Here is a 27,936-nt window from a genome sequence, read left to right on the forward strand (position 1 = left end):
TAATGTGGATTAATCATTTGTTCAACCTTGGACAGGGGTTTATAGGTAAATGAGGGAAAATAGGATTATATATTACTATTGTGATTATAATTATCTAAATGTTTGATTTAAATAATTCATTCATTTTGTGGGGCTGGGGGGGTTGTTTGATAATACATTTTTAAAAAAGGCTCCAAAAATATTTTAAATACTGTCATTCACATCACCTGTGAACTAGATTTCCAAATGGACACATTGCATTCTGATTGTGTCTTCAGCTAATTTCCTTCAGTCTTGCCAAAAAGTCTTTTTCCTCGGACCCAACTTGCAGGTTGAGAGCCGTTTTGACACATTGGGTGCCAACCCTTGACTTTCTCCGGTCATTCACAAAAATTCCTCAAAAAAAGCTACAAGTAGTCGTACAGTAAAGAATGCAAAACAGCAAAGTTGACCTCCGGTTCATGCCAACGCGCCAGATGTCATGGGAACGGCAAACAGCTGCTCCGTGTTCGGAAACACGATCTCTCTGTGAAACCTCCCGCAGGATTAGACGCTTTTGATAAGGTCTTCAAGACATTTCTGTCACTGAAAAAAAAACCTTTTTTTTCTTAGTTAAGGGGAGGGGGGCACACTGAAAAAAAGGTGGGGGGGCGGATGAAAAAGCAACTTGTAAAGGTTGTACAGTGGCACCTTAGGATACTAATCTTTTCCCATTCAAATGAATGGAATATGCCATTCATCTGTTCCCCCCAAAATAATTATAAATTATTATAAAAATTATAAATAAAAACAGACTAAAAATAACATAAGTAAACAGAATGCAAAGGATTGAAATATTTGCGCATGAGGAATGAATGCTACAATCCAATTCGTTGTGCTGCCCCTTCTGCTGTGTCCGTCTTGGCCACCAGATGGCAGTAAAATGGAGTCATACTGACAGACGATGAAGAGACACCATATGTCACTCCACTGCGTTCAAAAATCTGTTGCTTTGAAAACCACTGCTCTTGATGCTAACCGTTAGCATGTCGATTTTGTATTATTTGTTTGTTTTAAGCTAAGTAGACATAAAGGCAAAAAGCTGTGTGGTTGTTTGAAATACACTTACAGAATATTAACTGTTGATAGGCACAAATTCTAACCATTTTAATTAAAAAAGTAAGTTAATCGATTACCACAATAGTTGCCTTTTGCTAATCGATTAGCGTGGCCCCATAGCGTTGCTTTACTTGGCAGAATGTAGCCAAGTCTGCTTAAGTCGAGGCTGAGCGTGGCTGTTGAGTGGTGGGAGGAGAAAGTGCCCAGATGTCAGCTTTCTTAAATGACAGCCGTCGCTGGCTTGTTTGTGTTTTCCCACCCCAACCAGTTAGTTTCCCCTGGACATAGTAAGTGCACACCCCGAGGACTTGCAAGCGGTCATGTCGGCCAGCTGGGACGAGGAGGACCGAAGATCGGAGCACGGAGGGAAAGAGTCGCACAGGGACGCGGCCAACGCTCGCGAAAGGGCCAGGATGAGGGTGCTCAGCAAAGCTTTCTCCAGGCTGAAGACCACCCTTCCCTGGGTACCCCCCGATACAAAGCTGTCCAAGTTGGACACCCTGCGGCTGGCCACCAGCTACATCTCGCACCTCAGGCGACTGCTCCAGGACCACTCCCTGGATGACGCTTATGTGAAGACCGCCAGTCTGGTGTGCTGCTTTTATTTTTTTAAATTCCTTTTCATGGCACGCTTCAAAATCGACTAATTTCTTATTGCGTCGTTTTGCATGGCATTCATCACATGATCGTACTATAATTGTATTTATTGTACATTATGAGGTTAACTTTAAAAATCATCTAATACCGTTTTTCTCCCCCACTCCCCTCGGTATTTTGATTTAATGTGCGATTATTTTTTCAAGGACCGCTTCACATGTATTATTCAAGAAACACAAGCAATAAATTAATCTGCTTTACAATAAACAATGTTAGATTTATTACACAGAAATGTTTCAGCCTGAGGTGAGGCTAAAGCCAAACAAAAAGGCAAAGAAACTTGCAGTATTTTTAAGCGTTCACTAAAACTCAAAATTCTGCCAAATATGTGTGGCGTAAACATAAATCCTGAATCAGATTAGAACTAATATCACTTCAACTTTGCATGTTAAAACATGTAGCATCTGTTGGGTAGCGTTGTATGCCTTTAAGCTAAAGACACTGGAGCACAAACGGTGGGATAACCCCATGTAAGAATGTCCACGTGCATATATTCTTTATCATCTGTGAAGAAAGACTAATATTAGTGCTGTACTGAGAAGCCGAGAGGAGCTAAGCGTTCAGTAGCTGTCTGTCTGCCTCCAGGTGGCCAAGACGCGCATATACATGACGTATTTAAACAGTTACATATTTGTCCCACCAGACCTGGCCATTTGGGATGTCGGGACACTTGGAGGACGAGGACTCTCATTCCAAGACCACCACAAGACTTTGCGACGCAACAGCTTGAACACAGTATGGCCCCTGCCTGAGCGTTTCATGGTGACATCACAGACAATACGCCCGCCCCTTCTATGCTCAGAGAACCTAAAACCCGCAAGATTTGAGACTTATTTTGAATAAAACTTTTTTTTTGTTGCTCCCTTGCGTTCCCCGAGACATCCTTTCCATGCTCAATTGGGTTACGTTTGGTGAGATTTGGAGCATATTTGGTGGCGCCAACAAACAAGGGGAAGGGTTTTCATCAAGTGGGAGTTAAACTCGCAGCTGTCGGTGAGATTCCCACAAACGGGAGCGGTGCGAGGAGACTCTCGAGAGACTTTTAATGAGCTTCCTTTCTCACACTGGCACAAACATGAAGAGCCGGTGAGCAAACGGCTCCGATGTACACTTAAAGTGGTGTCATCCATCACCATAACAAGGTGATGATAGGGACGGATGGAGTGGACCTACTCTCATGGCTTTTTATTTAATAAGTTCATTGAGACGTCAGGTGCTACAGCACTGACATCTAGTGGGGAAACAACAGAAGTGCAAGCTTAGAAAAATAATGAAGCATGTGTCCGGCCAGTCAGTGGTCTGACACACGTGTCGACCAAATTAACGGTAAAAGAAGAAAAAGGCATAATTGTATCGTTTTTCAAGTTGATTATTGTTTTTATTATGACAAATTAAAATATTTCTACTACTGGTGATATGTACTAAAATATATGCAAATGAAAAAAAGATCAAATCAAATAACATTAAAAAAGATAAAATATATAATAAAAAAGGAAATATTGAGTTAGAAAACATTAAATGAAATCAAAAACATTGAAGAGAAGTTCAATGGGGATGTTAATCGATCACAATTGTCAACTGCGATTTAAATAACAAATGATACTGTATTTTGTTTTAAAATCTATTCGCGTTCACAATGTAATGTTTTTATTGTTTTTTTTTTTGTGGTGGGCTGCAATCCCCATTTTTCATAGAGGGTTATCCCAAATGTTTCCAATATTGTTTCATTTTTTGGATTGTTTAATTTATCGTGGGCAGAAATTTCACGTCCACATGCCCCACGAATAGCGAGGTATTGATTTGTCGTTTCTTAGGAACAAGTGGCGAGATTTTAATTCGTGTCAAGCACTTAGTGTTTGATGATTGAAAGGCGTTGTAGTCACAAATTTTGTGGGGAGGGGGGGTGTTGGTTATGTGTTTGTCGAGCGAGCACATTAACGACTTTCATTCAAATGAATGTTTGTGTACTCACCACTTCCAAAACTTGCTTGCCATTTGGACCCTTCTATAATTTATCACATACAGGATTTTATATGGATTGTAACTCCAGAGAAGAAAAGTGACGTTATTACATTAAAACCAACAAAGAAGTCGTGTATGTGGTAACACTGCCATTTGTCTTCAGGTGTGACATGTTCGGTAAAAATTGGATGGAAAACTCCCGTTTCCGTATTAGGCACCAATTGGCCACAGAAACCACGTGACGAGGCAACCGCACAAGAAATGATTGCCCTAATGATCATGTGACTGGACGTGAATGCGGAAGTAATGTGAACAAAACGCCGTTATTTTGATCTGCGTTAATTGCGCGAAATTAAAAGAATATACGTTATAGGGAATTTGTGAAAACGCGCTTTTCAAATAAATTGTATTTCATGTTGTCATTTTTTTAAATCCATAAAAATAGAATACAACTTATGTAAAATACAAAATAAGAAAAATAACTGCTGAAGTACAATGTCTGACAATAAAAATAGAATCAATACAATAAAGCGAAAACATATTTAAACTTGGTTTAGGGGTGAAATGTGCATAAAATGCTCAAACAAGTTAATGTTTATTCAGTTGCTGGTTTGGTCCGTAACGTGTCAAAAAATAGACAAAATGTTGATCATTGTTTTCCAAAGTAAAAGAAAACATTTTATTTTGAATCAACACAAAAATAATCAATCCCCTTTCATGGAGGACTACAGGGATTAGATATTTACTATTGGAAAGATGAAATTATGAGCATTTGGACATCTTAAAATCAATACGAGGAATATAAATGATTCACGAATGATCAAAAATAATTATTGATAACGTCCAGCAGGGGGGAGTGTTTCTCCTTGACTGAACCTGAATTGAACCTGTTGACATTTTGGGAAAATATCAACACAGGTTTCCAAAGTCACTTTTGGGAATGCTTGTTATCCAATATGCGGTCATTCAGTAGCGCAAATGAGAAAATCTTGTGGCATTTCAATCAAGTCTGAGTGAGGCGGGTACGGATTACTTCCTCCTGACACACCCTATCCCGGAATTTCAGACTACAGCAAAACCAGCAAAACTTTTTCACAGCTCTTCTTTGTTTGGTTGTTTTAATTGTGTTATTGCTGTTTTTTAAGCTTCTGGCTCCGGATTGGCCCAGCTATCCAATTAAGTTGTGACTTACAGTGCCACCTGCCCTCCTGGCTCCCACAATTTTGATCCTAAAATGATTGATTGGAAAAAAAACTAGCCCTCCGTATTTCTGCCTCAAAGTGGTTTGCTCCGACTCCCTATATCGACAAAGACACTCTGACAAAGGAATCGGGCCCGCGCTCTGGGGCGAATAGTCCATCTGGGTTTTCCCGTCCCTGTCATCTGTCCACCAATGAGGTAGCTGGAAGGGCCGAGCTGTCAACGCTGCAGAGGGATTATCCGCCGCCATTGTTCTCTGAGCCACAATGGCCTTTGTCAAAGGACCTGTTGGCAACTTGGACCACAGTGGAACACACCTGTGGATTAAACCATTGCCTGTGGCACTGATGGCCTAAAACAGCCACATTTTGAGGTCACATGCAAAAAGCAAACGAGGTGGTGTCCAACTCCTACCTTTGAAGTTTGGGCCTCTCTACAAAATCATTTTGATCTTCTGTGATTGACTAGCATGATGCGTTTGAGTCCATCTGAGCATGTCGTTAAAATGACCATCTTGACGTTAGCTTTTCGCGCTAGCTGTATACTCCAATGTTTGAGTGTCTTGAGTCTTGTGTTTTTTTTTGTGTGTGTGTATTAGACAACAAAAGGTACACTGGCTTTACTCGTTGTAGATTTAGAAGGATGGGAATTAACTTTTTGAAAGACCAATAAAAATTCAAACCAAAGTCGACAATTCAAAAGCCTTTTAGGTCGCACCTGTGTCCACCTCCTTTCTTCGTCACTGCTGCCGCGATCACCGTCAGGAACTCACGTTTTACACGAGCGGCGTGAAATCGCTTTGATTTCAAAAACGGTCACGGAAAGTTCAAGACTCTTAAAAGTTTGGAAAGCACGGATTTTGTTTGACAGGCTATGTTATTTCTCAAGACTGGGCGCGCAAAGTGAAGAGATTCCATTTGGACAAATGTATTTGCTGATTGGACTGACAGCAACACACACACACACAAAATGTCAATTCTACTTGGAATAATAAGTTCCAGAGTTCAAACTGTCATAAAAACCATTCATAACTGAACAGGCAACGTTTTAAGTAACATTGTGACATTATTCATTTACATACAAAATAAGTAATAATTGTAATAAAAAGACTCACTTTAGTTTACTCCATGTTCTTTAAAATATGATATTAACGCTATGCAATAGTGTTTATTGGCATTTTTGTTAATATTACATTTGGTCATCTAATGTAATTAACTGTTGTTTTATTATCCCCCCCCCCACTGCCCACTCATCCATCATTGACGACAGTAATTACAATTTTTACATTTATCACTTGAAATATTGAGTACATTGCCTACAATGCTAAAAGAAGCTAAGTGCTAGCTTATGGCCGCTCCAGGTCAAAGTTGACTTTTCATCTTATAAAATAGGAAGAATCGAAAGTTGGTTATATCACCAAAGCATCACGTTTGCTAGCTTGACGCTAACACGCAACGCGAAATGCCATAAACGAGCTAAAGAAAATAACGTCGATATCGCCGGAATGATGAACTTTAAAAATATCGAATCGAACACAAGAAGTGGCAACATGTGCAGGCTGTTTGCTCATTCAACAATATTCACAGCCATGAGGATGCCCCCCCTCCCCGCCACCCCCACCTCAGATGGATGCCTGGGGCCCCGCTACGCTGTGAGGCCCCCCTTAGCCCCGCCCCCCCAGCCCATTGGACACCACTGCTGAATATACTCTGTTTATCAATCAAATAATGAGATGCATCCATTTCAAAGGTCCAGCGTGTGATGATGACGATGATGACGAAAGGTCTCTTTGGGGTCTCGGCCGAATGCGCCGGAGATGCGACTGACAGCTCCATCGGCACAGTTAACACCATTTGATGGATCACCTTGTGCGTGTGTGTATGTGTGTGCGTGTTCATAGATTTATGTGTGTGGGATACCCAAGAGAGATTATGTGGAGGGTTGGTACTTTGTGGATCAGATGGCGCGTTAATTACCTCGCCTTCAAAAAGGGGAGCTGTGGTGGTGGGGCTCCGAGCAGGATGTGGCCACGGGCGGGGATGGGAGATAACAGACAGGTGAGTGTGGTGGCGTGATTGAGCTACAGTTAACTAGTCTGCCAAGTAACAAGTGACCAATTAAATGTGTTATTTTTAGTTCCATTAATATTTTATCATGATATATATATATATATATATATATATATATATATATATATATATATATTATTGTTTCATTTTCATTTATTATGTATGTACTTTCTTAAAAATACAGTAATATTCATAATTGCTGCTCATTTGTATTTTTTGTTTTGATTATTTGCAGAGGATAAAGAATATATGAGTGTGAGTAAAGTTGTAAGACAGTATGTAAACTGTTTGGACGTGTTGCTACTTATCTTTAAAAAGAAGGGGTTTAAAATTTTAGACTCAGAGCGACATCGACGCTAGTTTTGTTATCTTATCGATGCCGTTTTGCGCCGTTAGGATGAAGCTGGTGGACTTCGGCGAGTGTAGTAGTGACAATCATAACTGTTGCTATTTTTGTCTATTTTTTAAGACAAATCCCGTGCGAACGACAATAAATAAGATGACAAAAATGAAGTTGCGTTGAAGTGTTTGCAAGCAACACTTTTGCGGCCAACAAACAGAAGGCCGCACAATCTTTGAACCCACTCGACCTTTCACCACCACCCCCCCCCCCCCACCCCCGCCCAACCACCACATCACAAAGAAACACACAAGTGGTGGTGGTGGGGGGGGCTTCTTCTTCTTCTCGCGTCCGTCACATCAAAGCTTGGTGGAGGTGCGGATGAGAGAGAGGGGAGCTGACCCCCTGGGAGGGTGCGCCAGGAGAAGCCCGCTGTTTGCCTGTTCGGCAGTGTGGAAAGAGACTATCAGGCAGCGCCAAGGACGGCCCCTGGGTGAGGTCGCTGAGTGGGGTTGGTGGGTGTCAGGGGGGGCTTCTGATGGAGACATTAAATCCGCAGAGGTTCCTCAAGGCCATGCATGACAAGAGCAGTTTGGTTGTGTACTCTCAACAGACACACACAGACACATGCGCGCGCGCACACACACACACACACACACACATACGTGTTTTGGTGCATTTTCAGGACGTCCGTTTGTTCACCCGACATATGGGTACATGCCTTTCCCGTGGTCCTACAGGCTCCAAAAAAATATGGTAACCATGAAAAAAAATCAGGAAGACAGCCATCTACTCAGATTTTGGCTAGGACGTAATTTTTTTTTTATTTATGACAAAACTACTACATATGAGGACATTGACAGGTTTTTGTGTATTATGGAGACAGTCACCTCAAACACACTACCATTTCATGTTTTTGTGAATTTTGAGCCCCCTAGATACACATCATTTTCAAGTATATATGACTTATGAAGACCAGCTAAGAGTAAAGTGTGTATTTTTAAATTGACTCATGTTACATACCAACAGTATATGTTAGGCACATGTGTCCAATTGTCATGCTCGGGCATGGAAAGAACTCTACAAAGGAAGGAAGCCCAGATTCAAACATTCAAATACCAATTGCTGAACTGTGAGGCGAATGTGCCAAACAGTCGTTACACCCGTCATCCCTCAAATATTCACATTAATAATACAAGATAGTAAAATAAGCTGTGAAGAAGAAGAGACGGTTAAATATGTGGTCAGTCCACTTTCTTATTTTTTAATTGCTGACAAATATGAAATTATGAACACAGAAAACATGCCACCTCCTCTCCATGACACAAAGCACTGCAATAGATGAGGGTTGTTTGAACTGAAGAAGATTATGTCAAAATGTGAATACTGCGATGAAGAATTTTTAATGAATCTGGCGATATATTGTGCCATGTGTGTAGCAACTTCTTTAGCTACCGTTAGACAAAAGCAACTTTTCAAAAAGTATTGAAATTCTTGAAATAGGATGCATTCAAATGTTTTAGGGTTTTTCCGAAATATCACCTCAAACCTAATAAGCCTATCTTTTGTGAGAAGTTTGTATATCGTACGTACGTTTATATACAGCAGGGGTGTCCAAGGTCGGTCCTCAAGGGCCGCTGTCTTTTTGTTTTCCAGCTCTCCCAGGATGTTCTAGTGCTGCATCAGAGCTGACTGATGAACTGATCATCTGAAACAGGTGTGATGCAGCCGGGAGAGCTGGAAAACAGGCACGACAGTGGCCCTCCAGGCCCAGATCGGGACATGCCTGATATACAGTATAATTTACATGTTCATACATCTTCAAGGATTTTCCAAATTGCTCTTGAAGATCATGAAACAACAAACGTGAAACACAGTATTAAACAACAAATATGAAATCCATAATTGACCATCCCACCCTAAATGCACCATTGCTATTGCTTTAGTTAACTTGAACTGAAATGTACCCAGACGTGCTTGCATTTAAATGGACTAGCCATTCATTTCCCTTTTTAATGCAGTTATATCCTGTTGTGGATGTAGTTTTTGATGGACACCCAGCCTCTGTCTTTCAGAGCTGCTGGCTCTGCGTGGAGACAGGACTCCCAGCTCGTTTTACCTGAAACTTTATGGCTTGTTATGAAATCAAACATATGTCGCTCAACAGCCTTCACTTCATCATCTGTCCACGTGCGTCTCTTATTCCCACCTGTAAAAGAAGGCATTATTTATTAAAAATGGAAAAATAAAATAATCAAAATAAGATATTCCAGGAAATAATGAGAATTTTGAAAATTTGAGAATTTTGAGAATTTATCTCTCATTCCATTCATGGTCTCCAGAGGGTTCAGTCAGGTCACTTGGTGTCTGGAACATAACATTACGGTGTCAAAATATTCAGCATTCTTCATTCTGACCAGTTAAGAAATGAATAAACATTAATTATCATTGAACATTGCTCACGGGAGAGTTTGGGAGTAATGTACCACACTATAGAAAGTTAACACTGTTCTGCTCTGAGTAACAGCAATATGGGGACATTCGAACACAGGCTCTCCAGAGTTAAGTTAAGACAAAAGTCATGTCACCTGAAACACACTCAGGTTTTTCAGGTCTAAAGAAATATGAGGACATGACGACTGAGATCATGGAGAGTCCATGTTTCTGATTTATAACTTCTCCTTGGTTTGTCAAAGAAAGCTGAAAACTCAAACCTAGTATATCATGATAAGAAGTAGTAACCTGTTGTAAGGATGAAGTGGATCTCTCACTCCATTCTTGGTTTCCAGAGGGTTCAGTCAGGTACCTGTCACTTGATGTCTGCAACATAACAACATTACGGTGTCAAAAGTTTCAGCATTCTTCATTCTGACCAGTTAAGAAATGAATAAATATTAATTATTATTGAACATTGCTCACGGGAGAGTTTGGGATGAATATACCACACTATAGAAAGTTAACACTGTTCAGTTCTGTGGAACAGCAATATGGGGACATTCGAACACAGGCTCTCCAGAGTTAGGTTAAGGCAAAAGTCATGTCACCTGAAACACACTCAGGTTTTTCAGGTCTAAAGAAATATGAGGACATGACGACTGAAATCATGGAGAGTCCATGTTTCTGATTTATAACTTCTCCTGTGTTTGTCAAAGAACATTGAAAATTCAAACCTAGTATATCATGATAAGAAGTAGTAACCTGTTGTAAGGATGAAGTGGATCTCTCACTCCATTCTTGGTTTCCAGAGGGTTCAGTCAGGTACCTGTCACTTGATGTCTGCAACATAACAACATTAGGGTGTCAAAAGTTTCAGCATTCTTCATTCTGACCAGTTAAGAAATGAATAAACATTATTTCTCATTGAACATTGCTCACAGGGGAGTTTGGGAGTAATGTACCACACTATAGAAAGTTAACACTGTTCTGCTCTGTGGAACAGCAATATGGGGACATTCGAACACAGGCTCTCCAGAGTTAGGTTAAGACAAAAGTCATGTCACCTGAAACACACTCAGGTTTTTCAGGTCTAAAGAAATATGAGGACATGACGACTGAAATCATGGAGAGTCCATGTTTCTGATTTATAACTTCTCCTGTGTTTGTCAAAGAAAGCTGAAAACTCAAACCTAGTATATCATGATAAGAAGTAGTAACCTGTTGTAAGAATGAAGTGGATCTCACTCCATTCATGGTCTCCAGAGGGTTCAGTCAGGTCACTTGGTGTCTGCAACATAACATTACGGTGTCAAAATATTCAGCATTCTTCATTCTGACCAGTTGAGAAATGAATAAACATTAATTATCATTGAACATTGCTCACGGGAGAGTTTGGGATGAATATACCACACTATAGAAAGTTAACACTGTTCAGTTCTGTGGAACAGCAATATGGGGACATTCGAACACAGGCTCTCCAGAGTTAGGTTAAGGCAAAAGTCATGTCACCTGAAACACACTCAGGTTTTTCAGGTCTAAAGAAATATGAGGACATGACGACTGAAATCATGGAGAGTCCATGTTTCTGATTTATAACTTCTTCTGTGTTTGTCAAAGAACATTGAAAATTCAAACCTAGTATATCATGATAAGAAGTAGTAACCTGTTGTAAGGATGAAGTGGATCTCTCACTCCATTCTTGGTTTCCAGAGGGTTCAGTCAGGTACCTGTCACTTGATGTCTGCAACATAACAACATTAGGGTGTCAAAAGTTTCAGCATTCTTCATTCTGACCAGTTAAGAAATGAATAAACATTATTTCTCATTGAACATTGCTCACAGGAGAGTTTGGGAGTAATGTACCACACTATAGAAAGTTAACACTGTTCTGCTCTGTGGAACAGCAATATGGGGACATTCGAACACAGGCTCTCCAGAGTTAGGTTAAGACAAAAGTCATGTCACCTGAAACACACTCAGGTTTTTCAGGTCTAAAGAAATATGAGGACATGATGACTGAAATCATGGAGAGTCCATGTTTCTGATTTATAACTTCTCCTGTGTTTGTCAAAGAAAGCTGAAAACTCAAACCTAGTATATCATGATAAGAAGTAGTAACCTGTTGTAAGAATGAAGTGGATCTCTCACTCCATTCATGGTCTCCAGAGGGTTCAGTCAGGTCACTTGGTGTCTGCAACATAACATTACGGTGTCAAAATATTCAGCATTCTTCATTCTGACCAGTTAAGAAATGAATAAACATTATTTCTCATTGAACATTGCTCACAGGAGAGTTTGGGAGTAATGTACCACACTATAGAAAGTTAACACTGTTCTGCTCTGTGGAACAGCAATATGGGGACATTCGAACACAGGCTCTCCAGAGTTAGGTTAAGACAAAAGTCATGTCACCTGAAACACACTCAGGTTTTTCAGGTCTAAAGAAATATGAGGACATGACGACTGAGATCATGGAGAGTCCATGTTTCTGATTTATAACTTCTCCTTGGTTTGTCAAAGAAAGCTGAAAACTCAAACCTAGTATATCATGATAAGAAGTAGTAACCTGTTGTAAGGATGAAGTGGATCTCTCACTCCATTCATGGTCTCCAGAGGGTTCATTCAGGTCACTTGGTGTCTGCAACATAACATTACGGTGTCAAAATATTCAGCATTCTTCATTCTGACCAGTTAAGAAATGAATAAACATTAATTATCATTGAACATTGCTCACGGGAGAGTTTGGGATGAATATACCACACTATAGAAAGTTAACACTGTTCAGTTCTGTGGAACAGCAATATGGGGACATTCGAACACAGGCTCTCCAGAGTTAGGTTAAGGCAAAAGTCATGTCACTTGAAACACACTCAGGTTTTTCAGGTCTAAAGAAATATGAGGACATGACGACTGAAATCATGGAGAGTCCATGTTTCTGATTTATAACTTCTCCTGTGTTTGGCAAAGAACATTGAAAATTCAAACCTAGTATATCATGATAAGAAGTAGTAACCTGTTGTAAGGATGAAGTGGATCTCTCACTCCATTCTTGGTTTCCAGAGGGTTCAGTCAGGTACCTGTCACTTGATGTCTGCAACATAACAACATTAGGGTGTCAAAAGTTTCAGCATTCTTCATTCTGACCAGTTAAGAAATGAATAAACATTATTTCTCATTGAACATTGCTCACAGGAGAGTTTGGGAGTAATGTACCACACTATAGAAAGTTAACACTGTTCTGCTCTGTGGAACAGCAATATGGGGACATTCGAACACAGGCTCTCCAGAGTTAGGTTAAGACAAAAGTCATGTCACCTGAAACACACTCAGGTTTTTCAGGTCTAAAGAAATATGAGGACATGACGACTGAAATCATGGAGAGTCCATGTTTCTGATTTATAACTTCTCCTGTGTTTGTCAAAGAAAGCTGAAAACTCAAACCTAGTTTATCATAAGAAGTAGTAACCTGTTGTAAGAATGAAGTGGATCTCTCACTCCATTCATGGTCTCCAGAGGGTTCAGTTAGGTCACTTGGTGTCTGCAACATAACATTACGGTGTCAAAATATTCAGCATTCTTCATTCTGACCAGTTAAGAAATGAATAAACATTAATTATCATTGAACATTGCTCACGGGAGAGTTTGGGATGAATATACCACACTATAGAAAGTTAACACTGTTCAGTTCTGTGGAACAGCAATATGGGGACATTCGAACACAGGCTCTCCAGAGTTAGGTTAAGGCAAAAGTCATGTCACCTGAAACACACTCAGGTTTTTCAGGTCTAAAGAAATATGAGGACATGACGACTGAAATCATGGAGAGTCCATGTTTCTGATTTATAACTTCTCCTGTGTTTGTCAAAGAACATTGAAAATTCAAACCTAGTATATCATGATAAGAAGTAGTAACCTGTTGTAAGGATGAAGTGGATCTCTCATTCCATTCTTGGTTTCCAGAGGGTTCAGTCAGGTACCTGTCACTTGATGTCTGCAACATAACAACATTACGGTGTCAAAAGTTTCAGCATTCTTCATTCAGACCAGTTAAGAAATGAATAAACATTACTTCTCATTGAACATTGCTCACAGGAGAGTTTGGGAGTAATGTACCACACTATAGAAAGTTAACACTGTTCTGCTCTGTGGAACAGCAATATGGGGACATTCGAACACAGGCTCTCCAGAGTTAGGTTAAGACAAAAGTCATGTCACCTGAAACACGCTCAGGTTTTTCAGGTCTAAAGAAATATGAGGACATGACGACTGAAATCATGGAGAGTCCATGTTTCTGATTTATAACTTCTCCTGTGTTTGTCAAAGAAAGCTGAAAACTCAAACCTAGTATATCATGATAAGAAGTAGTAACCTGTTGTAAGAATGAAGTGGATCTCTCACTCCATTCATGGTCTCCAGAGGGTTCAGTCAGGTCACTTGGTGTCTGCAACATAACATTACGGTGTCAAAATATTCAGCATTCTTCATTCTGACCAGTTAAGAAATGAATAAACATTAATTATCATTGAACATTGCTCACGGGAGAGTTTGGGATGAATATACCACACTATAGAAAGTTAACACTGTTCAGTTCTGTGGAACAGCAATATGGGGACATTCGAACACAGGCTCTCCAGAGTTAGGTTAAGGCAAAAGTCATGTCACCTGAAACACACTCAGGTTTTTCAGGTCTAAAGAAATATGAGGACATGACGACTGAAATCATGGAGAGTCCATGTTTCTGATTTATAACTTCTCCTGTGTTTGTCAAAGAACATTGAAAATTCAAACCTAGTATATCATGATAAGAAGTAGTAACCTGTTGTAAGGATGAAGTGGATCTCTCACTCCATTCTTGGTCTCCAGAGGGTTCAGTCAGGTACCTTTCACTTGGTGTCTGCAACATAACAACATTACGGTGTCAAAATATTCAGCATTCTTCATTCTGACCAGTTAAGAAATGAAAAAAACATTATTTCTCATTGAACATTGCTCACAGGAGAATTTGGGAATAATGTACCACACTATAGAAAGTTAACACTGTTCAGCTCTGAGTAACGGCAATATGGGGACATTCGAACACAGGCTCTCCAGAGTTAAGTTAAGACAAAAGTCATGTCACCTGAAACACACTCAGGTTTTTCAGGTCTAAAGAAATATGAGGACATGACGACTGAAATCATGGAGAGTCCATGTTTCTGATTTATAACTTCTCCTTGGTTTGTCAAAGAAAGCTGAAAACTGAAACCTAGTATATCATGATAAGAAGTAGTAACCTGTTGTAAGGATGAAGTGGATCTCTCACTCCATTCTTGGTTTCCAGAGGGTTCAGTCAGGTACCTGTCACTTGATGTCTGCAACATAACAACATTACGGTGTCAAAAGTTTCAGCATTCTTCATTCTGACCAGTTAAGAAATGAATAAATATTAATTATTATTGAACATTGCTCACGGGAGGGTTTGGGATGAATATACCACACAATAGAAAGTTAACACTGTTCAGTTCTGTGGAACAGCAATATGGGGACATTCGAACACAGGCTCTCCAGAGTTAGGTTAAGACAAAAGTCATGTCACCTGAAACACACTCAGGTTTTTCAGGTCTAAAGAAATATGAGGACATGACGACTGAAATCATGGAGAGTCTATGTTTCTGATTTAGAACTTCTCCTGTGTTTGTCAAAGAAAGCTGAAAACTCAAACCTAGTATATCATGATAAGAAGTAGTAACCTGTTGTAAGAATGAAGTGGATCTCTCACTCCATTCATGGTCTCCAGAGGGTTCAGTCAGGTCACTTGGTGTCTGCAACATAACATTACGGTGTCAAAATATTCAGCATTCTTCATTCTGACCAGTTAAGAAATGAATAAACATTAATTATTATTGAACATTGCTCACGGGAGGGTTTGGGATGAATATACCACACAATAGAAAGTTAACACTGTTCAGTTCTGTGGAACAGCAATATGGGGACATTCGAACACAGGCTCTCCAGAGTTAGGTTAAGACAAAAGTCATGTCACCTGAAACACACTCAGGTTTTTCAGGTCTAAAGAAATATGAGGACATGACGACTGAAATCATGGAGAGTCTATGTTTCTGATTTAGAACTTCTCCTGTGTTTGTCAAAGAAAGCTGAAAACTCAAACCTAGTATATCATGATAAGAAGTAGTAACCTGTTGTAAGAATGAAGTGGATCTCTCACTCCATTCATGGTCTCCAGAGGGTTCAGTCAGGTCACTTGGTGTCTGCAACATAACATTACGGTGTCAAAATATTCAGCATTCTTCATTCTGACCAGTTAAGAAATGAATAAAAATTATTTCTCATTGAACATTGCTCACAGGAGAATTTGGGAATAATGTACCACACTATAGAAAGTTAACACTGCTCTGCTCTGTGGAACAGCAATATGGGGACATTCGAACACAGGCTCTCCAGAGTTAGGTTAAGACAAAAGTCATGTCACCTGAAAAACACTCAGGTTTTTCAGGTCTAAAGAAATATGAGGACATGACGACTGAAATCATGGAGAGTCCATGTTTCTGATTTATAACTTCTCCTGTGTTTGTCAAAGAAAGCTGAAAACTCAAACCTAGTATATCATGATAAGAAGTAGTAACCTGTTGTAAGAATGAAGTGGATCTCTCACTCCATTCATGGTCTCCAGAGGGTTCAGTCAGGTCACTTGGTGTCTGCAACATAACATTACGGTGTCAAAATATTCAGCATTCTTCATTCTGACCAGTTAAGAAATGAATAAACATTAATTATCATTGAACATTGCTCACGGGAGAGTTTGGGATGAATATACCACACTATAGAAAGTTAACACTGTTCAGTTCTGTGGAACAGCAATATGGGGACATTCGAACACAGGCTCTCCAGAGTTAGGTTAAGGCAAAAGTCATGTCACCTGAAACACACTCAGGTTTTTCAGGTCTAAAGAAATATGAGGACATGACGACTGAAATCATGGAGAGTCCATGTTTCTGATTTATAACTTCTCCTGTGTTTGTCAAAGAACATTGAAAATTCAAACCTAGTATATCATGATAAGAAGTAGTAACCTGTTGTAAGGATGAAGTGGATCTCTCACTCCATTCTTGGTCTCCAGAGGGTTCAGTCAGGTACCTTTCACTTGGTGTCTGCAACATAACAACATTACGGTGTCAAAATATTCAGCATTCTTCATTCTGACCAGTTAAGAAATGAAAAAAACATTATTTCTCATTGAACATTGCTCACAGGAGAATTTGGGAATAATGTACCACACTATAGAAAGTTAACACTGTTCAGCTCTGAGTAACGGCAATATGGGGACATTCGAACACAGGCTCTCCAGAGTTAAGTTAAGACAAAAGTCATGTCACCTGAAACACACTCAGGTTTTTCAGGTCTAAAGAAATATGAGGACATGACGACTGAAATCATGGAGAGTCCATGTTTCTGATTTATAACTTCTCCTTGGTTTGTCAAAGAAAGCTGAAAACTCAAACCTAGTATATCATGATAAGAAGTAGTAACCTGTTGTAAGGATGAAGTGGATCTCTCACTCCATTCTTGGTTTCCAGAGGGTTCAGTCAGGTACCTGTCACTTGATGTCTGCAACATAACAACATTACGGTGTCAAAAGTTTCAGCATTCTTCATTCTGACCAGTTAAGAAATGAATAAATATTAATTATTATTGAACATTGCTCACGGGAGGGTTTGGGATGAATATACCACACAATAGAAAGTTAACACTGTTCAGTTCTGTGGAACAGCAATATGGGGACATTCGAACACAGGCTCTCCAGAGTTAGGTTAAGACAAAAGTCATGTCACCTGAAACACACTCAGGTTTTTCAGGTCTAAAGAAATATGAGGACATGACGACTGAAATCATGGAGAGTCTATGTTTCTGATTTAGAACTTCTCCTGTGTTTGTCAAAGAAAGCTGAAAACTCAAACCTAGTATATCATGATAAGAAGTAGTAACCTGTTGTAAGAATGAAGTGGATCTCTCACTCCATTCATGGTCTCCAGAGGGTTCAGTCAGGTCACTTGGTGTCTGCAACATAACATTACGGTGTCAAAATATTCAGCATTCTTCATTCTGACCAGTTAAGAAATGAATAAACATTAATTATTATTGAACATTGCTCACGGGAGGGTTTGGGATGAATATACCACACAATAGAAAGTTAACACTGTTCAGTTCTGTGGAACAGCAATATGGGGACATTCGAACACAGGCTCTCCAGAGTTAGGTTAAGACAAAAGTCATGTCACCTGAAACACACTCAGGTTTTTCAGGTCTAAAGAAATATGAGGACATGACGACTGAAATCATGGAGAGTCTATGTTTCTGATTTAGAACTTCTCCTGTGTTTGTCAAAGAAAGCTGAAAACTCAAACCTAGTATATCATGATAAGAAGTAGTAACCTGTTGTAAGAATGAAGTGGATCTCTCACTCCATTCATGGTCTCCAGAGGGTTCAGTCAGGTCACTTGGTGTCTGCAACATAACATTACGGTGTCAAAATATTCAGCATTCTTCATTCTGACCAGTTAAGAAATGAATAAAAATTATTTCTCATTGAACATTGCTCACAGGAGAATTTGGGAATAATGTACCACACTATAGAAAGTTAACACTGTTCAGCTCTGAGTAACAGCAATATGGGGACATTCGAACACAGGCTCTCTAGAGTTAAGACAAAAGTCATGTCACCTGAAACACACTCAGGTTTTTCAGGTCTAAAGAAATATGAGGACATGACGACTGAAATCATGGAGAGTCCATGTTTCTGATTTATAACTTCTCCTGTGTTTGTCAAAGAAAGCTGAAAACTCAAACCTAGTATATCATGATAAGAAGTAGTAACCTGTTGTAAGAATGAAGTGGATCTCTCACTCCATTCATGGTCTCCAGAGGGTTCAGTCAGGTCACTTGGTGTCTGCAACATAACATTACGGTGTCAAAATATTCAGCATTCTTCATTCTGACCAGTTAAGAAATGAATAAACATTAATTATCATTGAACATTGCTCACGGGAGAGTTTGGGATGAATATACCACACTATAGAAAGTTAACACTGTTCAGTTCTGTGGAACAGCAATATGGGGACATTCGAACACAGGCTCTCCAGAGTTAGGTTAAGGCAAAAGTCATGTCACCTGAAACACACTCAGGTTTTTCAGGTCTAAAGAAATATGAGGACATGACGACTGAAATCATGGAGAGTCCATGTTTCTGATTTATAACTTCTCCTGTGTTTGTCAAAGAACATTGAAAATTCAAACCTAGTATATCATGATAAGAAGTAGTAACCTGTTGTAAGGATGAAGTGGATCTCTCACTCCATTCTTGGTTTCCAGAGGGTTCAGTCAGGTACCTGTCACTTGATGTCTGCAACATAACAACATTACGGTGTCAAAAGTTTCAGCATTCTTCATTCTGACCAGTTAAGAAATGAATAAATATTAACTATTATTGAACATTGCTCACGGGAGGGTTTGGGATGAATATACCACACAATAGAAAGTTAACACTGTTCAGTTCTGTGGAACAGCAATATGGGGACATTCGAACACAGGCTCTCCAGAGTTAGGTTAAGACAAAAGTCATGTCACCTGAAACACACTCAGGTTTTTCAGGTCTAAAGAAATATGAGGACATGACGACTGAAATCATGGAGAGTCTATGTTTCTGATTTAGAACTTCTCCTGTGTTTGTCAAAGAAAGCTGAAAACTCAAACCTAGTATATCATGATAAGAAGTAGTAACCTGTTGTAAGGATGAAGTGGATCTCTCACTCCATTCTTGGTCTCCAGAGGGTTCAATCAGGTACCTTTCACTTGGTGTCTGCAACAGAAATAAGATATTCCTAGTTCTACATGGCAATACAATATTCTCAATAATTGAATGATAATGGCTGCTAAACATTTTCTTCAAAAGTACTTCAATTATTTTTGCTCCAATATGATCAATGGCATAAAAAAAACATGCTGTTTATTGTGACATTTTTGGGGTAAATACAATGTACGAATAAAATCTGTCACTGTGACAGGCTTTGGTTGCAGCTCTTGTCATGTGCTTGCGGTAGCCATAAGAATTAGATAGCAGGTAGATTGATAGCATACCTTTATAATCATTGATCCACTGGGCTTTCAAACAAGGCTTGTTGACTCCAGATAAAAGGAGCAGCCTCAGATTCAGGGCTCAGTCTGGTTCTTCTTTGTGAGATTATCACCACCAGTAAACATCTACAATGGAAAGTGAGAAGAAGTCAGCCAGACAAGCAAGCACAATATTATGGCAGCACTTATTTTGGCTCAGAAAGTACTGAGCCAAAGGAATATTATTTTCTTCCTCAAAAATACAAAAATTCAATTCATCAAACATTTGCTGGTCAGACTAATAGATTCGGGCAAACCATTTGTCAGGCAGATAACAATGTAAAATTAAAATAGAGTAACACAATATTGTCTTGACCAAATGTACCAACAAAGCTGAATTCTGCTATAATTTCATTGCAAACGTTTGTTTGTTTTTTCATTGAAACGGTGTACAATTGAATCAGCACAAGAATAAACAGTGTAAATACACCAGGCTTAGCGTAAATGCTAGAAGTGCCTGGCCCACTTTCATTAGGCTACCTGTACTAACTAATTTAAATTAACTGCAATCGAATAAAACAAATACTGCACTGAAATAAACATATGGTACCAAAACCAAGTTCCACAGACTGTGTTGTTAAATATTTAGAAAAGTTTTCCAGAACCTTGCCTGCAGGACATGTCCACATTACTTTTACTGGAAGCTTATTAGCATGCTAACGATCGAGCTAGCTAGCTAGCTAGCTGTCTTATTGAATGATATTACCTTTGGTGGGCACTGTTAAACGCGGTTATATTAAACAACTTCTATGTTACGGTAAGATAAACGAAAAGGAATTGCTTACCCGATGGTCATCCATGCGTGGTCGTGTTTGAGAGTAGGATTGTCTGGCTGCTTCACATGTTGGATTTTGTGTCACTGCTAATTGATGTGACTTATCAGGACGAGGGCGGGGAAAATGTGTGAGTCAGTCCGAAAAAGATGACATTTGAGGTCCTGCACAATGACGTCACTGAAAGTGTGTTAAAAGTGTGTTAAGTACCGAAGTTGGCCACTAGTTTTCCAAATGAAAAGTGAGTCGAAAGTTAAACACACTTAAACACACAATTTCTGAAAATTGTGCTCTTTCAGGACATCACTTATTTTTGGTGTGGGAGTATCCTCGTGAGCTCTAGAGTAGTGTAGACTGCGTGGAAATATGAGGACGCGAAAAATGTCCTCATTTTTCCACAGGTCCTCATTGTGAAGGTGTGTTATCATAAAATTGTCCTGAGATGTCATGAATACAAACGCACACACACACACACACACACACACACACACACACACACACACACACACACACACACATTCCTGCACTTGCTGCACAGTGAGGACCGAGTAAAAAGGCCTACAAAGCGAGGACCACCCTTTCTGCTTGAAAAAGAAATGAAAAAGACACATTTCTAGACACAGGAGGGCGCCCTTAGGCAATACATTCCTTTAGATTAAATAAAACACCAAAGGTTAAGAAAAAGTTTTTAACTAGATAAGTGAGGACCGGGCACTGGCCATGCGTTCTTAATGATTTTGAAGTAGATTAGGTGCCGTTCACCTTACTAAACATTTAATGATGTAAATTTATAATCATATATTATTTTTAAACAGTTTATCACCATTAACAGGGTACTGTCATTTATTTAGTTTTATTTAGTTCTGATATTTGTGTGTTCAATACGCCACATGTTTGCACTGTGGCTGAGAGGAAAGTATTTTAATCTGTGCTGTACATTACACAGAGAGCATATTTGACAATAAAAGCTGACTTGACTTAGATTTATTTTTGACAAACAAAAGTACTCTTATTCAAAACTTACAAGAACACCTGAAAAACTTCAACCTTCAAAACGCACACTAAAAAAACTTGCTGCGCCACAACCTGACACATGAACCCACATATACCCTACCAAATAACTGTGCTTTCAAACTCTATTCCTTTTCTCCCCTCTCTCTCATCCCATTCTCCCTTCATTTATCTCCCCCTATGTCTCTCCCTCTCTCTATCTTTCATCTTCAAGCTTTTTTCCCAATTACATATCTTTTAATAATTTCATTGTGGAATATCTCTCCATGTGCGGTCTTCAAGGTCTGGCGATGCTTGACTACGACACTTAACGCAGTCATCTTTCCTTGGAACTTTCTTTAATGCTACAAATTTTGAAAGGTGTCGATCAATTGCTGCTCTTTCCTTTGGAGTCCGGGTCTCTTCCTTTTTTTAGTTTCCAATTCTGGAGGGAAAAAAAAAGAGGGTTATTAGTGGTTTAGTTGAATATAAACAGACATTCTTGAAGTTGTATTAAAATCTGAACGCTGCCTTGACTGATAACAGGACCAGAATAAAAACTATCAAAAATGCATTGATTCAAAACATGTTTTAGGCATCTAGTTTAAAGCAACTTTGTTGACTTAAAAACACCTCAGCAGCAATTTCCCTCAAGGCATGATTCATGAGTGTTATGCTCTTTACATTATTTAATATTTTTCAATATCCTTAAAATTAATGTGGGGTTTTTTGCCTAGTCTCGGCCTTTAATGTCTTGTTTATCTATGTGGGCGCCCCAATTGGGTGGCAACCACTAAAGGGTGTACTCTGACTACAGCCCAATGACGGCTAGGATAGGCTCCAGCATGCCCCAAACTTTTGTTTTCTATTTCTGAAGCCTTCTATTGTGAAGAACATACAGAAAAAACAGTCTTTGCAAGTACAGTGATCCCTCGTTTATCGGGGTTAATGGGGACCGAAACCACCCGCGATAAACGAAAATCCGCTAAGTAGCAAAACCCCCCCACCCTCCATATAGGTATATGAACATGAGTATAAATATTTAGAAGGCCAAATGTACTGGTATACATGCATGTTTGTAGTAATTAACAGTACTTAATGCTATATACTAATATATTTAAACATGTATAAGTTAGGTTAGGTTAGTGTATAAATAACGAAATACAGTAAACACAGTCCTGTATATGTTGCTCTATGTGACTCGCTGTTGTTTTGATTATTTTCACTGCCTCTTGAGGACCTTTTGCAGCATTTTCACTTTTTTTTAATGAATATGTTTGAAAAAATCCATGACACACAGAGGCCGCGATAAATGGTAATCCAGCGGCACTGTTGACATTCATGTTTCGAAGCTACAATCAAAGCCACTGTGCCGATTTCAGAGCAACATATGTGGTGAATATTATCTAATAAGGTATGCATTACCAGTTTTCCTTGTTTGCAGTGAAATGCATTATTTTACAATCCATTCAAATGTTAGATACCAAATATGTAACTTCTGGTTGCTGATGGTGTATTGCAGGAGTGACCAACTCATTTTTGGCACAGGCCACATTGTAGTTATGGTTTCCCTTGGAGGGCCATTATGAATTTTGGGAGACCATATACATATTTAATCACCTCCACATTACATACACCACTCATAACATATTGATGGATAACTACTTTTAAAATCAGAAGTAAAAAATAATGATTGTTCTTGTGGACTTCATATGACATTTTGAGATTTTGGTTCAGACTTTAGCAAGCCTCATGGAATTCGACATGCTTTATTTGCTTTTGCAGGCCACATAAAATGATGTGGCAGGCCAAATCCGGCCCCTGGGCCTTGACTTTGACACCTGTGGTGTAGTGGTATACTCGCATGACTTGTGTGGGATCAGTTCCTGCTCAGTGATGGTGTGAATGTGAATATTTCTGGCTGCAAACATGATTTCGTTGTCGAGAGGTTCGACTGTATCTCTCTTTGGTCAGATTTTTTTTTAATTGGATTCAATTACAATCAGTGTGTTACTGTAACCAAATTATATCATAACCCTGTAAGAGAAATTGCTATACAATAGAAATTGAAGACAATTTTACAACTGAGTAGACCACTTCAACGACTCGTCTTTCCATCTGCAAGTCACAGTGACTTGTGCTGTTTGAGTTTCTTAAATTGTTATACGGATCTATCCAACAGAAATTCATCTTACCAACTTCACTATGTTCTTTTCGAACTGCTGTCTTCTTCTTCCCAAGAGATCTGTGTCCAGTCTTTTTGTCCTCTTCATCTAAGAAAGTTGGCATGTTAGTATAATGGTAATGAAACTTTGAGTTGTGTTGACGATGCACTGACTCACCGCTGTCTTCAACATCATCGTCGTCATGTGTAAGTGTTGCAATCCTCTTTCGTTTGGTGGCGCTCCCTGATGTTGATGGTTGTTCTGGGCCATGTGTGAAAGATGCGTCATAGACTGTAAATAATAATAATAATATACTTTGGGTGAATATGCTTTGATGATACACATTTGTAATTCCTGATATATTGGAATGTACAAAAAACAATCAGGACTTGGAGCGGGGGTGTCAAACATATGGCCGTCGGGCCGTTACCGTCCGACAAGCAGGTTTGATCAGGCCCGCAGGATCATTTAAAAGTGAAAAAAATGCAGAAAAGACATGGAACGAAAATTTTGAATAACATGCAATTCATGGAGTATCTGCTAGGGGACACACCGTTTTGATCAGAGTAGAAAGACACATTGTTTTGAGAAGAAGACAACAGCAGTCTAAGTCTGTCACTGAGACGGACGGACCCAAAACAGCAGATGCTATCAAGGACATTTTAATTCATTATTCTTTGCACATTTAATGGCACTCTCTTTAGTTTGTAAGGTATAGGCAGGGATTAAATTTATAATTTATATGCACAAGGCTTAAAAATTCCTTTCTTCACAAATCTCCTTTAATCTAAAAGCGCATCACTGTATTTTTCAACACCAATTACTTGTTTAGTGCCCTTGTACAATCAGTTGCGATGCATATATGTGAATGATAAAAGTCAATCGTACATTTGTCTAAGGAAATCTAAGGTGCTTCATGAAATGTTTTGTAAAAAGATATGTTCATTAAATTTCTACATTTCCGAATGTTCTTGTGCTTCTTTATAGCAGAGTACGGTATAATTTTAATGGCTCGGCCCACTTAACATCTACCGAGGCCAATGTGGCCTGAGTTTGACAGAGTGAAATGAGTTTGACACCCCTGACTTAGAGTAAGAAAAAAAATCTTACTAATGCCAGGTCTGTAACATGTCACTTGTGCTAATGTTAGAGACTCACCCAATCCATGTCTTCCCAACATTGTCTTTTTTTTCTTGACAGTCTTCTTAACTGTCTTATGGCACACCCCTCCATCTATAAAATAATGTTTTGATAGAATCAAAGTTCTTTCCACATGCATCTCAGAAATATGCCAATAATACAGCAAAAGAGGATTCAAGTCGGACAAAAAAACATTACCGCCATATTCACTGCCAGAAACATCACTCATGTCGTCATCAGCGTCATCAGCATAATTTCTTTCTTTAATTGACTGCATCTTCGGTGGCCTTTTGTAGGTGCCTTGGAGCAAGATGATGTACTCAAATGAAATTCCTTACATCTCAGAAACATAGCAATGGTGCAGTGACAGATGGTCCAAGTCAAACTGAAAGCATTACCTGTGTTTTCAGTGTCCAAGTTGGTACTGTTACCGCCTCCATCATCTTCATCATCAGATCTCGTTGCTACAGCTGAATGTGGCACTTCTCATTCTGTGAAAAATGACATTTACACCATGTAAATATGGATGGAAGACATTCACTCTTGCTCCGAGAATGAAAGGGTTTTCTCATTTATGCAAATGGTCTGGACACAGAGAAAATGAGAGCTGTCAAGGTAAAGGAATTACTAAACATCCATCCATTTTCCAATCCGCTTTATCTTCACAAGAGTCGCAGGGCATGCTGGAGCCTATCCCAGCTGTCTTTGGGAGGTCAGCGGGGGACACCCTGAACAAGTTGCCAGCCAATTGCAGGGCACACAGAGACAACCATCTCAAACTCACACCTGGGGACAATTTAGAGTGTTCAATCGGCCATGCATGTTATGGGAATGTGGGAGGAAACCGAAGTACTTGGAGTAAGCCCACGCAGGTATGTGGTGGGAAAAATAAGCAAACGCCACATAGGAAGACTGGGACCGAAATTGAACCCTGCACCTTTGCACTGTGAGGTCGACATGCTAACCAGCTTTAATCAGTTGTAGTTTAACGGTATTAGAACGGTATCGATCGCATGTTATCACTAACTCCCTTTTTGATTAAAAGTTCTGTCTTTGATCATTGTTCGTTACTTTTAATCCACAAGACAGATGTGTGTCAGAACAGCACACGTGTGAGGATAGTGAGAGGCAGCTGCCTGTCAAGTTGCTGCAGCATCCCCCCAAATAACTCGACATACATATGTGTGTGCTTTTGTCTGCTTATTGTTATCATTGAAAAAAAGGTTCTGGTTAAAGGTGCCAGAGGCAGAGGCAACTGGGATCAATTGGTGTCTAACTAAAAATTGTTGTAACTTAGAAGTAGGTCATTTGGTCAACACTAGGTCTAATGTTTGAATGTGATTAATTTGAAATGATTCAAGGTTTCTATATTAATTTCAAGCATGAACTCTAGAGCATATATTGGCATACCTCTTCCTGCTATGACTACTAATGTTATTTTTATTACATACCATCTTGAGCTTCCTGTCGTCTCCCTGGATCTGGTCTTCTCTTTTTGCCACCTTTCAGACCTTTGGTTGAGGTGGCTGCATGTGCTCTTCCTTTTGAAATATTCAGTCAGAAATCAGAAAACATAATTTTACACTAAAATATGAAGGTAAAAGAAAATATGCAGATAAAGACATGCACACTGTCGTGGAAGCAAAGACAGAGGGAGAAAAGAATAAATGGAAGGGGATGACTTTAAAAATATATTAATTTACATACCAGTGATAACAGAGTCCAGGGTTTGCAGACTCTTTCCCTTCAGCGACTCTGTCCCACGTTCCATCGCAAACAGTAGTTTGGCAATCTTGGCCACTTGGAAAGTTTTATCGGTCTGCCGATAAAACTCACAATGGACTCTAATGTCGTGTCCCATAAAACGAGCAACTTGCTCGAGTTCCTGATTATTCAGGTCGAGAAGCTGACATAAGGTAGCAACATGCTTCCTTAATTTTGTTGACCTCAACAGTTCTGGGTTTTTGGCCTTGCTCTCTTGTGCGTATTTTCTGAGGCAGTCACATCCACGAAGATTGGTGGTAGTTCCTTTTTTGGCCATCATTTAACTTCTCTGTTCCTTTCGATTTCATACCTTTTTGTTTTGATTTACATTTTGCCTTGAGGGCCTTAGCTTCATGCAAATCAATGTGGTCCTTTTCTGATCCACTGCTGTTGGACGACCGGGACCCCCTCCCTTCACTGAATGCTGGTTTGTGGTCATCTCCACTCTGGGCGGATGACACAGACTCCTCTGATGATGATGATGGTGTTGACCTTGTGGAGAAGGCTCCGGAATGAGTCTCAGCACCAGGCCTCTCTTTGAGAAGAGGTGTATGTTGCCCTGATGGTTGGGCTTTACGCATTTGAGCCTACACATCAGGGCAGAAGAGGGAAAAACAGGGAAAATTGTTAATTTTGTAGACAACTGAGATGGTGAAAAAGAGTTTTATGCTAGATCTCGGCAATTCTGTACAAAGTTTATCTGTCTTTGCCAATGTTTTCAACACTTGTCTTCCAACTTGCATTCATGAAAATACGACAATGTTTTGTCGTCACACATTTTCACAGGATGGAAAGTAGACCAGATGGAACTAAAACCGCCATTAATAAAACAAAGTATGAGTTAATCAGCATGCATTTTCTAGCCTCATGGAAAAGAGACAAATAATATAATTTATTAAATTAAAAACTGGGCAAAAATCTATGGACATTTTAGTTGACAGGCAGAAAAAAAGAGTAAAATGAATATGATTATGTAAATTAACTCAAAATATGATAGTAATAAATAAAATGGTACAGAGTAGTATTTGAACCTGTGATGATAAAACTCATGTTGGATACACGCTTCGGATGCTCTGTGAAATTAAGCAACTGGCATTTAAAAACACAGTAAAGCAGCTCGCGTTGGCCTGCAATCCGCCTCATTCATTCGGTATTTAATTTTAAAAAAATACATTTTTCTCGAGAAAAAATGGTTT

At 39.3% G+C, this 27,936-nt stretch overlaps 2 protein-coding genes across 2 annotated transcripts; one reads left to right on the forward strand and one right to left on the reverse strand.

Moving 5' to 3' along the window:
* The first annotated feature begins 1,193 nt into the window (after positions 1-1,193).
* LOC127592782 (transcription factor 21) lies at positions 1,194-2,556 on the forward strand. The gene is made up of 2 exons (XM_052053700.1): positions 1,194-1,667; positions 2,378-2,556. The coding sequence occupies exons 1-2, from the start codon at positions 1,398-1,400 to the stop codon at positions 2,462-2,464; spliced, it is 357 nt and encodes a 118-aa protein (XP_051909660.1). The 5' UTR covers positions 1,194-1,397; the 3' UTR covers positions 2,465-2,556.
* A 5,988-nt stretch (positions 2,557-8,544) lies between these two features.
* Positions 8,545-27,907, reverse strand: LOC127592827 (defective chorion-1 protein, FC106 isoform-like). Its single transcript, XM_052053778.1, has 22 exons — positions 26,684-27,907; positions 26,428-26,517; positions 25,375-25,467; positions 25,175-25,276; positions 24,995-25,069; positions 24,014-24,127; positions 23,867-23,944; positions 20,694-22,116; positions 19,873-19,995; positions 19,517-19,594; positions 19,061-19,138; positions 17,269-17,346; positions 16,812-16,889; positions 15,015-15,092; positions 14,558-14,635; positions 13,655-13,732; positions 13,208-13,279; positions 12,755-12,832; positions 11,405-11,482; positions 10,504-10,581; positions 10,048-10,125; positions 8,545-9,672 (listed from the first exon to the last, which is right to left on the reverse strand). Exons 9-22 carry the CDS (start codon positions 19,882-19,884, stop codon positions 9,619-9,621), a joined length of 996 nt encoding a protein of 331 aa, XP_051909738.1. The 5' UTR covers positions 19,885-19,995; positions 20,694-22,116; positions 23,867-23,944; positions 24,014-24,127; positions 24,995-25,069; positions 25,175-25,276; positions 25,375-25,467; positions 26,428-26,517; positions 26,684-27,907; the 3' UTR covers positions 8,545-9,618.
* Positions 27,908-27,936: the final 29 nt, after the last annotated feature.

Source organism: Hippocampus zosterae, chromosome 20 (assembly GCF_025434085.1).
Source record: "Hippocampus zosterae strain Florida chromosome 20, ASM2543408v3, whole genome shotgun sequence".
NCBI lineage: Eukaryota > Metazoa > Chordata > Actinopteri > Syngnathiformes > Syngnathidae > Hippocampus > Hippocampus zosterae.

Coding starts and splice junctions, on each gene's coding strand:
- LOC127592782 (XM_052053700.1), top strand. CDS start 1,398: ATGTCGGCCAGCTGGGACGAGGAGGACCGAAGATCGGAGCACGGAGGG. Junction 1,668..2,377: donor ATGTGAAGACCGCCAGTCTG/GTGTGCTGCTTT, acceptor TTGTCCCACCAG/ACCTGGCCATTTGGGATGTC.
- LOC127592827 (XM_052053778.1), bottom strand. Junction 16,890..17,268: donor CCACTTCATCCTTACAACAG/GTTACTACTTCT, acceptor GTTATGTTGCAG/ACACCAAGTGAAAGGTACCT. Junction 13,280..13,654: donor CCACTTCATCCTTACAACAG/GTTACTACTTCT, acceptor GTTATGTTGCAG/ACACCAAGTGACCTAACTGA.